The sequence below is a fragment of the Coregonus clupeaformis genome, chromosome 25 (assembly GCF_020615455.1).
Source record: "Coregonus clupeaformis isolate EN_2021a chromosome 25, ASM2061545v1, whole genome shotgun sequence".
Lineage (NCBI taxonomy): Eukaryota > Metazoa > Chordata > Actinopteri > Salmoniformes > Salmonidae > Coregonus > Coregonus clupeaformis.
In genome coordinates, this window is record NC_059216.1 from 29,100,118 (window position 1) to 29,118,075 (window position 17,958).

Consider the following 17,958-nt stretch of genomic DNA (forward strand, 5'->3'; position numbering starts at 1 on the left):
TCATGGTTGACTGAATGATGGCAAGTTGGCCAGGCCCTGAGGCAGCAAAGCAGCCCCAAACCATAATGTTCAAAGGCAGTGTTTCGTTTCGCCAAACATGGCGTCTGGCATTGCGGCCAAACAACTCCACCTTTGACTCATCTGTCCAGAGCACATTGTTCCAGTAGTTTTGGTCTTTACCCAGGTGTTGTCTGGCAAACGTCAGTCGTGTCTTGATATTATTTTTTGAGAGCATAGGCTTCTTCCTTCCTGACCTCCCATGTAGGCCAAGTTTGTGCAGTCTCATTCTGACAGTTGATTGTGGCAAGCGAGGCCTGTAGATCCATTTATGTTACCCTGGGGTTCTTAGAGACTTATATGAGCATCTTTCAGTCAGCTCTTGGGCTGAATTTTGTGGGACAACCTGTCCTAGGTAGATTGCAAGTGGTCTGGAATTTTCTCCATTTGTAGATGAGCCGTCGAACAGTGGAATGATGTACTTCGAATTGCTTGGAAATGGATTTGTAACCCCTCCCAGACTCATGGGCATCAATAATCTTTCTTCTGAGGGCCTCGGGTAGGTCCTTTGATCTTGGCATGATGTGTTACCACACACCCATATGGTTAAGACCAAACCAGACCAAGTTTCTAATCTTTATGGAAGGCTGGACCCTCCTTAGTTTCTCTCTAATGATTTTCAAATCATTTGCACCTGTTTTGGTGCACCTGATTCTAATGCTAGCCATTTTATGTGATGGTAAAGGTAGGGGTGTACAAACTTTTTCCGCATAAGGAAAAGGCATTTTGGTTTATTTTAATTGCATAACATTTTCAACGGTTTTTGTTTTGTGTGATTTGTTAAATTGGGTTACCTTTATCAATGAATGTGGTGGGAATTTAGCTCAAATATCCATGTGTCCAAATATGAAGGGGGTGTACTCTCTTCTATGTGTGCTATTTCTATGTTTCCCATTCTTAAGTTTCGTTTTTGCGTATTTTTCTTTCGGTTTAGCACACCAGCTTCAAACACCTGAAAATACAATATTTTTGGTTATGTAAAATATATTTCACAGCAGTTTAGATGGTACAATGATTCTCTACACTATACCTGCTTGTTTTGTATTGCAATTTTAAGTGCTTAATACTATGTACAAAATCAATTAAATAAGATGGTATGTGCAAGAAATGCAGTCTATAATCTAGATCTTCACAATAATTAATCGTGGCCTGTAGGCCAAATCCTCCCTGGGAGATCAATTGAGCAACATAAACGGAGGGGACAGCCATGAACAGGAAGGAAAAAAACGAACAAAAGGGAATTGTGTGATAGCTATTATTTTTGCAGGTGACCTAAATTATACATACGATAAGATTGACAGAGGTAGTAATGAAAAAGGCATATTTAGGGAGCCTCCAAAGAGGCAGAAAAATGTAATCTCTACAAATGATTTACAGGACACCTGGAGATTATTATTCCCAACTACAAAATACTATTCCTTTTTTTCTCAAAGTAAGAAAAGCTATTCAAGAATTGACTACATTTATATTTCCAAAAATGCACTCAACAATTTGCTGGATTAAAAAATTCATGATATAGTGATATCGGATCATTCTCCGGTATCATGTTTAATTACACCAATAGAAAATACACTTAGCGACAGAATTTGGAGAATGAACAGAGCACATCTTCTGTACCCAAAATGTATTAAATACGTAAATGAAAAAATACAAACCTTTACCATTACAAATGTAGACATAGAGGACAGACAAAAGCCGACCCCCGATATAATTTGGGATGCCTTTAAGGCGTACATTAGGGGGATGATAATCTCACACTCAGCAAATGTTAAATCTGATTTAGAAATTTAAATTAAAGAAAAATAAATCACTATCTTAGAAAAAGCCCATAAAAAATCTTGAGAAAGAAAAATGTTATGTTTGTGCTTTTCTAATAACCAATACGACCATGTTCATGCAAGTGACTGATTGATCATGCCTGGGAGGAATCCTCACTATCAGTATACAATTTGGCAGTACGCCCAGAAAATTGTTTTGAGAACGGAAAGGGATATCTCAGTTTCAAGGTCTCAGCTTGGAGAGAAGAAGCCTCGTGAGGTATTGGTCAGTCACATGCATGAATCAACCGTTAATGATGAATTAATTATGAATAATGAATAAGCTAAATCATGCAAATATAACTTGTCTGTGTAAGCAGTATATAAGAGAACTAACGGGACTGCCACATTGGAGCTCACTTCAGACCATGACTAAGTTTGACTGTGACCTCTCCAGCTTGCTGTTAATAAAGAATGATTCATTTAAGATTGACTTCAGGTGGCCCTGGTGGTAATTTCGGAGTGGCTTCGGGACAAGTCTCTGAATGTCCTTGAGTGGCCCAGCCAGAGCCCGGACTTGAACCCGATCGAACATCTCTGGAGAGACCTGAAAATAGCTGTGCAGCAACGCTCCCCATCCAACCTGACAGAGCTTGAGAGGATCTGCAGAGAAGAATGGAAGAAACTCCCCAGATACAGGTGTGCCAAGCTTGTAGCGTCATACCCAAGAAGACTCGAGGCTGTAATCGCTGCCAAAGGTGCTTCAACAAGGTACTTAGTAAAGGGTCTGAATACTTATGTAAATGTAATATTTCAGTTTTTTTATTTTTTATGAATTAGCAAACATTTCTAAGAACCTGTTTTTGCTTTGTTATTATGGGTTATTGTGTGTAGATTGATGAGGAAGAAAAACGATTTAATCCATTTTAGAATAAGGCTGTAATGTAACAACATTTGGAAAAAGTCAAGGGGTCTGAATACATTCCTAATGCACTGATTGTCCATTGTTCATTAATTGGCAGGTGTCATCATTGTCTAAATGTCCTGGACCATAGGCAATATAATAATAAAGTCCAATGTTCAGCAATAATAATAATAATAATAATAATAATAATAATAATAATAATAATAGTGTTTTTACCCAAGTGTCCTCATCATTGTCTTATGTTGAGGGCAGCATCATAGCCATAGGCTATAGGTTGCGTGAGTGTGCATGGATAGCATACCTGAATATTGAGCCAGTCAAATTGCCTAGATCTATCGGCTCGTCCCCTTGTGTGTTGGGCTTGAAGTCCTTCTCGAAGAAGTGTTGAGCCACCTTGGCAGTGGAAAACGTGTGTTATATTCTGAAACCGCATTTCAGGTTTAGTTTGTGTAGCTGGGATCTCACCTCATTGTTGGTTTCCCTCTGTTTCAGCAGTTCGGCACTCAGATCTGGGTAAATGCTGATCCTGTTCTCCGCATATGTCAGAGCCCTCGGTTCCGCTGCAAGGCACACAATTCGCCGTTTGACTTCAAAACTGTGGATTCGTACAATCATATACCGAGATCCGTTGCGGAGAGGACCCGTGCGGCGCAATGTTCATCAGCGACATGGGACCCAAATTCCCCTTCCCAAACAGTTCATAGAAAAGATAGCTCATGAAGGAAGTATGGTTGCCCACTTCCACACCAGTTTCAAGTCCTGTGACCCGCACATTGAATTTACGGGAATGATTTTCGAGTGATTCTGTTTTCAATTTTAGGAGATTAATTTCCCCTTCTACCTTAGTTCGCGCTGTTTCCAGTTCATGGATTCGCCCCTGTCATATTGGCGGCTGTCTCCAAACTTTCCAATTTAGTAGAGTAGGTATCCACTTTAGAAGTGAGCAGTGCAAGAGATTGATTTACCGTTTTTTTTTTTTTATTGCAAGTCATGGGCAAGAGGTAATTAATACAAATGTGTGCATACAGTGCCTTCAGAAAGTATTCACACCCCTTGACTTTTTCCACATTTTGTTGTGTTAAAGCCTGAATTTAAAATGGATTAAATTGAGATTTTATGCCACTGATCTACACACACTACCACACAATATCAAAGTGGATTTCTTGGGGGGAGAACATTTTTACTAATTAAAAGCTGAAATGTCTTGAGTCAATATGTATTCAACCCCTTTGTTATGGCAAGCCTAAATACATTCAGGAGTAAAAATGTACTTAACAAGTCACATAAGTTGCATGGACTCACTGTGTGCAATAATAGTCGTTAACATTATTTTTTTTGAATGATTACCCCATCTCTGTACCCAACACATACAATTATTTGTAAGGTCCCTCAGTCAGAGTAGTGAATTTCCAATTGCCCATATTGATTGGTAGATGGGTAAAAAACAAACAAAAAAACAGACACTGAATATCCCTTTGAGCATGGTGAAGTTATTAATTATGCATCAATACACCCAGTCACTAAAAAGATACAGGCCTCCTTCCTAACTCAGTTGCCGGAGAGGAAGGAAACAGCTCAGGGATTTATCCATGAGGCCAATGGTGACTTTAAAACAGTTACAGAGTTTAATGGCTGTGATAGCAGAAAACTGAGAATGGATCAACAACATTGTAGTTAATCCACAATAATAACCATTGACAGAGTGAAAAAAAGGAAGCCTGTACAGAATCCAAATATTCCAAAACATGCATCCTGTTTGCAATAAGGCACTAAAGTAACACTGCAAAAAATGTGGCAAAGAAATTAACTTTTTGTCCTGAATACAAAGCATAAGGTTTGGGACAAATCCATCACAACAAATCACTGCTGCATCATGTTATGGAAATGCTCGTCATCGGCAAGGAAGGTTTTTTAGGATAAAAAGGAAAGGAATAGAGCTAAGCACAGGCAAAGTCCTAGAGGTCAACCTGGTTCAGTCAAATCCACCTTTCAGCAGGTCAATAACCTAAAACGCAAAGCCAAATATACACTGGAGTTGCTTACCAATACGACATTGAATGTTCCTGAGTGGCCTAGTTACAGTTTTGACTTAAATCGGCTTGAAAATCTATGGCAAGACTTGAAAATGGCTGTCTAGCAATGATCAACAACCAATTTGACAGAGATTGAAGAATTGTTTAATAATAATGGGCAAATATTATACAATCCAGGTGTGCAAAGCTCTTAGAGACTTACCCCAAAAGACTCACAGCTGTAATCACTGCCAAAGGTGATTCTAACATATATTGACTCAGGGGGTTGAATACTTATCTAATCAAGATATATTAGTGTTCTATTTATCACAACAATAAAAAATAAATGTCTTCCACTTTGACAAAGTATTTTCTGTAGATCAATGAAAAAAAAGACAATTCAATCCATTTTAATCCCAATTTGTAACACAAAATGTGGAAAAGGTCAAGGGGTCTGAATAATTTCTTAAGGTACTCATCATCCAAAACATGATCCAGTTACACTTTATTTTATTTACGGCACTATGCCCAAGTTTGACCAAAATATGCTTTTTCTGTGTATATGCATGACTTAAAGCACAATAATTATGACAAAAGCAACTATAAATATGTTTATTCCATACTCCATGTACAGTGCATTAGGAAAGCATTCAGACCCCTTGACTTTATCCACATTTTGTTACATTACAGCCTTATTCTAAAATGGATTAAATAGTTTTTCTCCCTCATCAATCTACACACAATACCACATAATGACAAAGCAAAAACTGGTTTTTATAAATTTTTGCAAATGTGTTCAAAATAAAAAACTGAAATATGACATTTACATAAGTATTCAGACCCTTTACTCAGTACTTTGTTGAAGCACCTTTGGCAGCGATTACAGCCTTGTGTCTTCTTGGGTATGACGCTACAAGCTTGGCACACCTGTATTTGGGGAGTTTCCCCCACTCTTCTCTGCAGATCCTCTCAAGCTCTGTCAGGTTGGATGGGGAGCATCACTGCACAGCTATTTTCAGGTCTCTACAGAGATGTTCGATCGGGTTCAAGTCCGGGCTCTGGCTGGGCCACTCAAGGACATTCAGAGACTTGTCCCGAAGCCACTCCTGCGTTGTCTTGGCTGTGTGCTTCAAATCAAATCAAATTGTATTGCTCACATACACGTGTTTAGCAGATGTTATTGCGGGTGTAGCGAAATGCTTGTGTTTCTAGCTCCGACAGTGCAGTAATATCTAACAAGTAATATCTAACAATTTCACAACATATACCCAATACACACAAATATAAGTAAAGCAATGGAATTAAGAATATATAAATAAATATATGGACGAGCAATGTCAGAGCGGCATTGACTAAGATACAGTAGAATAGTATAGAATACAGTATATACATGAGATGAGTAATGCAAGATATGTAAACATTAAAAAGTGACTAGTGTTCCATTTATTAAAGGATCTCTCTGTACTTTGCTCCGTTCATCTTTCCCGTGATCCTGACTAGTCTCCCAGTCCCTGCCGCTGAAAAACATCCCCACAGCATGATGCTGCCACCACCATGCTTCACCTTAGGGATGGTGCCAGGTTTCCTCCAGACGTGACGCTTGGCATTCAGGCCAAAGAGTAAAATCTTGGTTTCATCAGACTAGAGAATCTTGTTTCTAATGGTCTGAGAGTCCTTTAGGTGCCTTTTGGCAAACTCCAAGCGGGCTGTCATGCCTTTTACTGAGAAGTGGCTTCCTTCTGGCCCACCATAAAGGTCTGATTGGTGGAGTGCTGAAGAGATGGTTGTCCTTCTGGAAGGTTCTCCCATCTCCACAGAGGAACTCTGGAGCTCTGTCAGCGTGACCATCGGGTTCTTGGTCACCTCCCTGACCAAGGCCCTTCTCCCCCGATTGCTCAGATTGGCCAGGCGGCCAGCTCTAGGAAGAGTCTTGGTGTTTCCAAACTTCTTCCATTTAAGAATGATAGAGGCCACTGTGTTCTTGGGGACCTTTAATGCTGCAGAAATGTTTTGGTACCCTTCCCCAGATCTGTGCTTCGACACAATCATGTCTTGGAGGTCTATGGATAATTCCTGCTCTGACATGCACTGTCAACTGTGGGACCTTACAGTTGAAGTTGGAAGTTTACATACACCTTAGCCAAATACATTTCAACTCAGTTTTTTACAATTCCTGACATTTAATCCTAGTAAAAATTTGTAGGTCTTAGGTTAGGTCAGGTAGTTAGGATCACCACTTTATTTTAAGAATGTGAAATATCAGAATAATAGTAGAGAGAATGATTTATTTCAGCTTTTATTTCTTTAATCACATTACCAGTGGGTCAGAAGTTACATACACTCAATTAGTATTTGGTAGCATTGCCTTTAAATTGTTTAACTTGGGTCAAACGTTTTGGGTAGCCTTCCACAAGCTTCCCACAATAAGTTGGGTGAATTTTGGCCCATTCCTCCTGACAGAGCTGGTGTAACTGAGTCAGATTTTTAGTTCTCCTCGTTCGCACACGCTTTTTCAGTTCTGCCCACACATTTTCTATAGGATTGAGGTCAGGGCTTTGTGATGGCCACTCCAATACCTTGACTTTGTTGTCCTTAAGCCATTTTGCCACAACTTTGGAAGTATGCTTGGGGTCATTGTCCATTTGGAAGACCCATTTGCGACCAAGCTTTAACTTCCTGACTGATGTCTTGAGATTTGCTTCAATATATCCACCTAATTCTATTTTGTGAAGTGCACCAGTCCCTCCTGCAGCAAAGCACTCCCACAGCATGATGCTGCCACCCCCGTTCTTCACGGTTGGGATGGTGTTCTTCGGCTTGCAAGCGTCCCCCTTTTTCCACCAAACATAACAATGGTCATTATGGCCAAACAGTTATATTTTTGTTTCATCAGACCAGAGGACATTTCTCCAAAAAGTACAATCTTTGTCCCCATGTGCAGTTGCAAACCGTAGTCTGGCTTTTTTATGGCGGTTTTGGAGCAGTGGCTTCTTCCTTGCTGAGCGGCCTTTCAGGTTATGTCGATATAGGACTCATTTTACTGTGGATATAGATACTTTTGTACCCGTTTCCTCCAGCAACTTCACAAGGTCCTTTGCTGTTGTTCTGGGATTGATTTGCACTTTTCGCACCAAAGTACGTTCATCTCTAGGAGACAGAACGTGTCTCCTTCCTGAGCGGGATGACAGCTGCGTGGTGCCATGGTGTTTATACTTGCGTACTATTGTTTGTACAGATGAACGTGGTACTTTCAGGCGTTTGGAAATTGCTCCCAAGGATAAACCAGACTTGTGGAGGTCTACAAACATTTTTCTGAGGTCTTGGCTGATTTCTTTTGATTTTCCCATGATGTCAAGCAAAGAGGCACTGAGTTTGAAGGTAGGCCTTGATATACAGTGGGGAAAAAAAGTATTTAGTCAGCCACCAATTGTGCAAGTTCTCCCACTTAAAAAGATGAGAGAGGCCTGTCATTTTCATCATAGGTACACGTCAACTATGACAGAAAAATTGAGAAAAAAAAATCCAGAAAATCACATTGTAGGATTTTTAATGAATTTATTTGCAAATTATGGTGGAAAATAAGTATTTGGTCACCTACAAACAAGTAAGATTTCTGTCTCTCACAGACCTGTAACTTCTTCTTTAAGAGGCTCCTCTGTCCTCCACTCGTTACCTGTATTAATGGCACCTGTTTGAACTTGTTATCAGTATAAAAGACACCTGTCCACAACCTCAAACAGTCACACTCCAAACTCCACTATGGCCAAGACCAAAGAGCTGTCAAAGGACACCAGAAACAAAATTGTAGACCTGCACCAGGCTGGGAAGACTGAATCTGCAATAGGTAAGCAGCTTGGTTTGAAGAAATCAACTGTGGGAGCAATTATTAGGAAATGGAAGACATACAAGACCACTGATAATCTCCCTCGATCTGGGGCTCCACGCAAGATCTCACCCCGTGGGGTCAAAATGATCACAAGAACGGTGAGCAAAAATCCCAGAACCACACGGGGGACCTAGTGAATGACCTGCAGAGAGCTGGGACCAAAGTTACAAAGCCTACCATCAGTAACACACTACGCCGCCAGGGACTCAAATCCTGCAGTGCAAGACGTGTCCCCCCTGCTTAAGCCAGTACATGTCCAGGCCCGTCTGAAGTTTGCTAGAGTGCATTTGGATGATCCAGAAGAGGATTGGGAGAATGTCATATTGTCAGATGAAACCAAAATATAACTTTTTGGTAAAAACTCAACTCGTCGTGTTTGGAGGACAAAGAATGCTGAGTTGCATCCAAAGAACACCATACCTACTGTGAAGCATGGGGGTGGAAACATCATGCTTTGGGGGCTGTTTTTCTGCAAATGGACCAGGACGACTGATCCGTGTAAAGGAAAGAATGAATGGGGCCATGTATCGTGAGATTTTGAGTGAAAACCTCCTTCCATCAGCAAGGGCATTGAAGATGAAACGTGGCTGGGTCTTTCAGCATGACAATGATCCCAAACACACCGCCCGGGCAACGAAGGAGTGGCTTCGTAAGAAGCATTTCAAGGTCCTGGAGTGGCCTAGCCAGTCTCCAGATCTCAACCCCATAGAAAATCTTTGGAGGGAGTTGAAAGTCCGTGTTGCCCAGCGACAGCCCTAAAACATCACTGCTCTAGAGGAGATCTGCATGGAGGAATGGGCCAAAATACCAGCAACAGTGTGTGAAAACCTTGTGAAGACTTACAGAAAACGTTTGACCTGTGTCATTGCCAACAAAGGGTATATAACAAAGTATTGAGAAACTTTTATTAATGACCAAATACTTATTTTCCACCATAATTTGCAAATAAATTCATTAAAAATCCTACAATGTGATTTTCTGGATATTTTTTCCTCATTTTGTCTGTCATAGTTGACGTGTACCTATGATGAAAATTACAGGCCTCTCTCATCTTTTTAAGTGGGAGAACTTGCACAATTGGTGACTGACTAAATACTTTTTTCCCCCACTGTACATCCACAGGTACACCTCCAATTGACTCAAATGATGTCAATTAGCCTATCAGAAGCTTCTAAAGCCATGACATCATTTTCTGGAATTTTCCAAGCTGTTTAAAGGCACAGTCAACTTAGTGTATGTAAACTTCTGACCCACTGGAATTGTGATACAGTGAATTATAAGTGAAATAATTACTTGTGGAAAATTACTTGGAAAAATTACTTGTGTCATGCACAAAGTAAATGTCCTAACCGACTTGCCAAAACTATAGTTTGTTAACAAAACATTTGTGGAGTTGTTGAAAAACAAGTTTTAATGACTCCAACCTAAGTGTCTGTAAACTTCCGACTTCAACTGTATATACAGTGAGGGAAAAAAGTATTTGATCCCCTGCTGATTTTGTACGTTTGCCCACTGACAAAGAAATTATCAGTCTATAATTTTAATGGTAGGTTTATTTGAACAGTGAGAGACAGAATAACAACAACAAAAATCCAGAAAAACGCATGTCAAAAATGTTTTAAATTGATTTGCATTTTAATTAGGGAAATAAGTATTTGACCCCCTCTCAATCAGAAAGATTTCTGGCTCCCAGGTCTTTTATACAGGTAACGAGCTGAGATTAGGAGCACACTCTTAAAGGGAGTGCTCCTAATCTCAGCTTGTTACCTGTATTAAAGATACCTGTCCACAGAAGCAATCAATCAATCAGATTCCAAACTCTCCACCATGGCCAAGACCAAAGAGCTCTCCAAGGATGTCAGGGACAAGATTGTAGACATACACAAGGCTGGAATGGGCTACAAGACCATCGCCAAGCAGCTTGGTGAGAAGGTGACAACAGTTGGTGCGATTATTCGCAAATGGAAGAAACACAAAATAACTGTCAATCTCCCTCGGCCTGGGGCTCCCCACCGTCAAACATGGAGGTGGAAACATTATGCTTTGGGGGTGTTTTTCTGCTAAGGGGACGGACAACTTCACCGCATCAAAGGGACGATGGACGGGGCCATGTACCGTCAAATCTTGGGTGAGAACCTCCTTCCCTCAGCCAGGGCATTGAAAATGAGTCGTGGATGGGTATTCCAGCATGACAATGACCCAAAACACACAGCCAAGGCAACAAAGGAGTGGCTCAAGAAGAAGCACATTAAGGTCCTGGAGTGGCCTAACCAGTCGCCAGACCTTAATCCCATAGAAAATCTGTGGAGGGAGCTGAAGGTTCGGGTTGCCAAACGTCAGCCTCGAAACCTTAATGACTTGGAGAAGATCTGCAAAGAGGAGTGGGACAAAATCTCTCTTGAGATGTGTGCAAACCTGGTGGCCAACTACAAGAAACGTCTGACCTCTGTGATTGCCAACAAGGGGTTTGCCACCAAGTACTAAGTCATGTTGTGCAGAGGGGTCAAATACTTATTTCCCTCATTAAAATGCAAATCAATTCATAAAATTTTTGACATGCGTTTTTCTGGATTTTTTTGTTGTTATTCTGTCTCTCACTGTTCAAAGAAATCTACCATTAAAATTATAGACTGATCATGTCTTTGTCAGTGGGCAAACGTACAAAATCAGCAGGGGATCAAATACTTTTTTCCCTCACTGTAGACAGGTGTGTGCCTTTCCAAATCATGCACAATCAATTGAATTTACCACAGCTAGACTCCAATCAAGTTGTAAAAACATCTCAAGGATGATCAATGGAAACAGGATGCACCTGAGCTTAATTTTTCGAGTCTCATAGCAAAGAGTCTGAATACTTATGGAAATAAGGTTTCTGTTTTTTTATTTTTAATCAATTTGCAAAAATTTCTAGAAACCTGTTTTCGCTTTCTTATGGGGTATTGTGTGTAGATTGATGAGGAAAAATAAATATTTAATCAGTTTTAGAATAAGGTTGTAACGTAACAAAATGTGGAAAAAGTCAAGGGGTCTGAATACTTTCCGAATGCACTGTATGTATTTAGGATTAAATAGTCATCTTATATGTTTAGTAAATGTCAGAATCTGTGACTATCCTATTTGGCTGCTTGTACATTTTACCCCTTAAAAATGACATTACAGTTGCAATATCTCTGGCCCAGAAAGTCAGATTCAAGTTCTCCTGGTTTAGTGCGGTCTCCCGCAGTTATCTCAGAGGGTATACGTCATCTGAGAAGGGTCCTTGGTGGTGCTACAGACCAGAAAGCATAATAACCGTATGAAAAGTAACTATTAATGCATCCATTCCATAGTCTAAGTGTTTATGTTTGATAATCCACTCAGTTTTGGTTGAGAATTTCAGGATATTTGACCTAAATCTATTACTATTTTCATTATGCCCATTTTCACCAGAATGTACCTTTAACCCCTTGCAAATTGCCTTAAACATCCAAATTGAACATGTTATCCGGCCTAACTTTGTGTATCATCCCATCACTGTTTGATCTAGCATGGATGACAGCCTTCAACAAGCAAAAGAAAAGCAAGCACTTTTTCCAGGTTGGCTGGTCTACTACAATGTAATGAAACAGGCAAGGAGTGCGGCTCAAACCCTCAACCTTCTGGCCCGTAGCCCTGCGCGACCATCAACTATGCCACAAAAGCATGCTCCTATGGCAGAGTCAATATCCGCGCTCATAAACCCAGGGTCGTTACAGTATTTACTCTGAAATTACATAGTAAAATGGTAATCCCATGATAATAACTAAAGGCCTAAATTACGTTAGATTCATGATTCATTCAAATAATCCCGACTAGGCACCATTTAGTATCAGGCAGTTATCAAAATATGTTGAGATAATTGACTTTTTTAAGTATTTACCAGAAAATAGAATACACATTTTTATCACCATTTCATAGAAAGTACCAGGTAAATACAGTATTTGGGCAGATTTGTGCTCGTGCCTTGATGATAATGTTTTGAAAAAAAATAACAAAGGCTGTTAAACAGACTTATTAAATACACTTATTTTAGCCTTTGCATAACTTGTACATGACCATACCACCAACAACTAGTAACAATTTAGAAATCTTGCTTTAATGATTCACAACTACAGTATTTGAGGAAAACATCAGCGCTAACAACTCTGAGATTAATCTCTAGCTGGTCTTTTCACATTGTTTACTTTAATCAAATTCAATTTGACTATTTAGTTATCAATAAAAAATAGTTTTTTTTCTTTGAGTATAATCAATAACTGTTCTTATAGTAATCCATTTCCTTTTTCAGTAAATCTTGACAATACTGCTCATCTTCTTACTGGATGCAGCAATTTTGTCCATTAGCATCTTTGAAGCGGAGACGCATCTTGGGTTTGTAGTTTTCGAGGTACATTAGTTGTTTTGAGTTGATGGCTCCACGTCTCTTTCTGAGAGAAGAAAAAAGGATGGCATTTTGATGGAAATCGTTTTTGATTTAGATGATTTTGCATTTTGATGGCAATCGTTATTGATTTTGATGATTTGGCATTTTGATGGCACTTTGAATGTCACATTGAAAGACGTTTTCAGGAATCAGCTCATCATAACTTAGATCATCTTCATTTTTAATCACAGTAGCAAGAAGATGAAAATGGTTGAAATGTCAAAATATGATCAATGGAGAGAACTTACTGTCTTATAAAGTGAACAGCATCTTCATACTCCATCCCACACTCAATCAACGCCAACGCTACCAGGACTGGGGCTCTGGAGAGAAATTATATCAATTATATCAAGTGTACTGTAGAGATGGGAAAGTTGATGTGTAATATAAAATACAACAAATCTGAGAATTAAATGGTCATTATTCATAACTCATTCAGTACACACTGCTTTTGCTATAAGTCCCAATGTGTTGGTGGCTAGCAGACATTCCAAGGAAGGAGAAGATACAATAGGCAAATAGATTGAACATGTAGGCAGACAACTCACCGACCCAACCCCGCCACACAATGCACTGCAATGCAACAACCGGGTTCTTCTCTGAATTTACACTTGAGGAGGTTGAGCCAGTCATCAACGACTTGTTCAGGGGGGGAAGAACCATCGTCAAAGGGCCAATCCTGTTTGAGGAAAACATATGGTTGGTATTAGGCTCCATTCATGGATTAATTGATTAGGTAGTGTAATTGATAGGCCTAATGCTTTCATGCAACCTCCATCATAAGGAAAAAGATAGACCTAGATGTCATGTAGATACAACGGACAATCGGAACCAGAATGCCTGAAGTTATCAGCTCCAACCAAATCTGAAGGTCTCTGATGGGTTAAAATCACAGCAGAAGAGAACAGAAGTTGTCTTACCACAACAGTGATGCCTTCCTGCTCCACAGGGGTTTTGTCGTAAGTGGCATTACACACTCTGACCAGTGTCTGCACCCCAAAAGCCTTGAGGTCCTGCATATAAGAGAGAATAAGTGTTTTAGGTTAGTAATCAAGACAGTGTCTGTTTTTCAGTTCATTCCAATCTGTCTTGACATAAGAAAACGCTATAAACTCAAATAACACGATGCTTTAGGTGAATACAAAGCATATGGGGATATGTATTATAGGAGTTAATACTGTACCTCTATAAATTTCACCAGCTGGGAGTTGGTGGGGTTGTGGGTGATCAGAAACTTCATACACTCATAGGTGATCTCAACAGGGGCAGGGCGATTCATCTTGACAGACAGTTGGAGAAGGCAGTCTTCCGCGAGAGGGTGAACAGTACAGCAGTAGAGAAAAGTACTCCAAAATGGGCGATAGATTGGGTATAAAGGTGGTTATTGAAAGATATAGGCTATCGAGAATGGGGTGAAAGTAAATAAAAAGTGGATATTGAAAAGGAAAGGAAAGAAAGAAAGGGGGTATCCCTTTAGCCTTTTAATCCCAACTAGCCCATTCAGGAATGGTTTAGTGGTTGCTAAGTCGCTGGATTAGCTCAATCGAAGCCATATACTTGGAGAAATATCAGCCTCTCTCTCTCCAGGAGTACTGGTCGACTTCAGGTGGGGTATTTCTTCATATGTTTGGCTGAAGGCTGCTTACTTGTCCACAATGACCAGGTGCTGGTGCTGTGCCTGGCAGAAGTCTCCACAGTTCCTCACCTTCACAAACGCCATAAATGTGCAGCCTAGAAAACACATAGATGACAGGAAGATAACAGTCACTGGGAGGAATGGTTTTAGCAGCAACACAGCCCAAGTAAAACATATAGACGAACTGTAGAACAAAATCTGATAGAATACAGAACAACCAATTCAGGCTATATAAGTCCAACAAAGGTTGTGTGTGTCACGTTGTATTACATGTGTCATGTAACATTGATTTGCAATAATAAAATAGGCCTACATGTAAAAAACAAAAAAACAATAAGAAAACCTATGAGTGAAACAAACAAACCGTTGTGGGCTGAGTAACGTTGCGTTCATCCAGCGTGCACAAGGCGGTGTGACAACTCTGCACACCATTGATTCTTCTCTCTACAGTGGCTCAACCTAGGGCTCCTGCTGCTCACAAAGGGCTCCTGACCTGTAAAACAAAGCATTAGGCTAAAACATAGCTTTAAAAAGCCACGTTTAGGAAGAATGCTGTGTAAATTCCATTCATGTTTCATTCAGCTCATAGAAGAGGTACAATACAATTCATTTACACTGAACAAAAACATGAACGCAACATGCAACAATTTCAACGATTTTACTTAGTTACAGTTCATATAAGGAAATAGGTCAATTTAAATAAATTCATTAGGCCCTAATCTATGGTTTTCACATGACTGGGAATACAGATATGCATCTGTTGGTCACAGATACCTTTAAAAAAAGGTAGGGGCGTGGATCAGAAAACCAGTCAGTATCTGGTGTGACAACCATTTGCCTCATGCAGCACAACACATCTCCTTCGGATAGAGTTGATCAGGCTGTTGACTGTGGCCTGTGGAATGTTGTCCCACTCCTCTTCAATGGCTGTGCGAAGTTGCTGGATATTGGCGGGAACTGCAACATGCTGTCGTACACGTCGATCCAGAGCATCCCAAACATGCTCAATGGGTAACATGTCTGGTGAGGATGCAGGCCATGGAAGAACTGGGATACTTTCAGCTTCCAGGAATTGTGTACAGATCCTTGCAACATGGGGCCGAGAGTTATCATGCTGAAACATGAGGTGATGGCGGCAGATGAATGGCACGACAATGGGTCTCAGGATCTCGTCACGGTATCTCTGTGCATTCAAATTGCCATCGATAAAATGCAATTGTGTTCATTGTCCGTAGGTTATGCCTGCCCATACCATAACCCCACCGTCACCATGGGGCACTCTGTTCACAACATTGACATCAGCAAACCGCTCGCCCACACGACGCCATACTGTCTGCCATCTGCCCGGTACAGTTGAAACCGGGATTCATCCGTGAAGAGCACACTTCTCCAGCATGCCAGTGGGCATCGATGGTGAGCATTTCCTACTTATGTCGGTAACGATGCAGTCAGGTCAAGACCCTAGTGACGACGACGAGCACGCAGATGAGCTTCCCTGAGATATTTTTTGACAGTTTGTGCAGAAATTCTTTGGTTGTGCAAACCCACAGTTTCATCTGCTGTCCGGGTGGCTAGTCTCAGACGATCCCGCAGGTGAAGAAGCCGGATGTAGTGGTCCAGGCACGATTACACGTGGTCTGCGCTTGTTAGGCCGGTTGGACGTACTGTCAAATTCTTTAAAATGATGTTGGAGGCGGCTTATGGACATTTAATAGGCGGCAGGTAGCTTAGTGGTTAAGAGCATTGTGCCAGTAACCGAAAGGTCGCTGGTTCTAATCCCCGAGCCGACTAGGTGAAAAATCTGTCGATGTGCCCTTGAGCAAGGCACTTAACCCTAATTGCTCCTGTAAGTCGCTCTGGATAAGAGCGTCTGCTAAATGACCTATTTATTTTATTTTAATTATCTGGCAACAGCTCTGGTTGAGATTACTGCAGTCAACATGCCAATTGCACACTCCCATCTGTGGCATTGTGTTGTGTGACAAAACTGCACATTTTAGAGTGGCCTTTTATTGTCCGCAACACAAGGTGCACCTGTGTAATGATCATGTGGTTTAATCCGTTTCTTGATATGCCACACCTGTCAGGTGGATGGTTTATATTGGCAAAGGAGAAATGCTCACTAACAGGGATGGAAACAAATTTGTGCACACAATGTGAGATAAATTAGCTTTTTGTGCGTATGGAAAATGTCTGGTATCTTTTATTACAGCTCATGAAACATGGGACCAACACTTCACATGTTGTGTTTATATTTTTGTTCAGTGTACAAACATTACAGCTCTTTATCACTCTCTCCATCTGTCTTTCTCTCGAGTCTCTGTCTGTACAAACATGGCATGAATAGTACAATACAGTTCATGCAATGATTACATATTATAACTACGTAATGCAATAATATTGATATACGTAGCTAGCTATTGCAGAAGCACTTGCATTTAACCACCATAACTATCTAGCTATTAGCTTGCTAGAGACTAATATCGTTAGCTAGCCATTGCCATTTGCCATACAGTATTTGGGAGTCAAGCTAACACGTTAACAACACAGCAGATAAAAACAGTGACGGATCAAACTAGCTAGCTAGTAAATGTATGTGTAGTTAACTAGCTAGTTACTTACAAAAAGCTGTTGATTCAATGACAATTCGGTGAAAGACAGGTTGACAAAAGCAACGTATCTGGCGTTTGTTGACAGCAGTGCTAAACAGCTTCGTATGCCACGTGACTGACGTGACGTCAATGTTTGTGCTGGAAAAACAATATAGTGAGCAGTTTCATTCAGATTCCCAACACTAGAGGGAGTCCTTGACCCACATTTTAGTAACATTAATATTGGGGGAAAATACAACTTTGTTTTTTTTATTATTTCATGTTAATTCAATGATAGGCATTGGTGGTGAAAGATGATATTGAATGTTTGCCCAATTCTGACGGCAAAGACACCTTGAAAAAAAAAACATGTTGCCTTAACAAGAAACCTAGTAGATGCATGAATTGCCATAGAGGTTATTCAGTCCTCATTCTGTTTTATATGTAATCTTAGGCCTACATAAAGTAACTGAAGTTACATTAAAATGGATACCACAGGTGTGAAATGCTACTATTACTCTTACTTCTTACAGTAAGCCTATGAGGCTCTTACAGCCCACAGCCATACTCTCTCTCATTGAGATGGCCTAGGTTGGGTGTGTCCACTGTATCAGTGGGCTTGTACCAACATATCTGTTCTTCTGTGGTTTCCT

The 17,958-nt window shown here is 40.4% G+C and overlaps 1 protein-coding gene across 1 annotated transcript; it reads right to left on the reverse strand.

Annotated features, from left to right (window-relative positions):
* Window positions 1-12,729: 12,729 nt before the first annotated feature.
* Window positions 12,730-17,446, reverse strand: LOC121538866 (protein tyrosine phosphatase type IVA 2-like). The gene is made up of 7 exons (XM_041847041.1): window positions 17,337-17,446; window positions 15,079-15,207; window positions 14,262-14,809; window positions 13,999-14,091; window positions 13,627-13,757; window positions 13,327-13,401; window positions 12,730-13,082 (listed from the first exon to the last, which is right to left on the reverse strand). The coding sequence occupies exons 3-7, from the start codon at window positions 14,355-14,357 to the stop codon at window positions 12,971-12,973; spliced, it is 507 nt and encodes a 168-aa protein (XP_041702975.1). The 5' UTR covers window positions 14,358-14,809; window positions 15,079-15,207; window positions 17,337-17,446; the 3' UTR covers window positions 12,730-12,970.
* Between the last annotated feature and the right edge of the window lie 512 nt (window positions 17,447-17,958).

Coding starts and splice junctions, on each gene's coding strand:
- LOC121538866 (XM_041847041.1), bottom strand. CDS start 14,357: ATGAATCGCCCTGCCCCTGTTGAGATCACCTATGAGTGTATGAAGTTT. Junction 14,092..14,261: donor AGCTGGTGAAATTTATAGAG/GTACAGTATTAA, acceptor TCTTATATGCAG/GACCTCAAGGCTTTTGGGGT. Junction 13,758..13,998: donor AGGAAGGCATCACTGTTGTG/GTAAGACAACTT, acceptor TTCCTCAAACAG/GATTGGCCCTTTGACGATGG.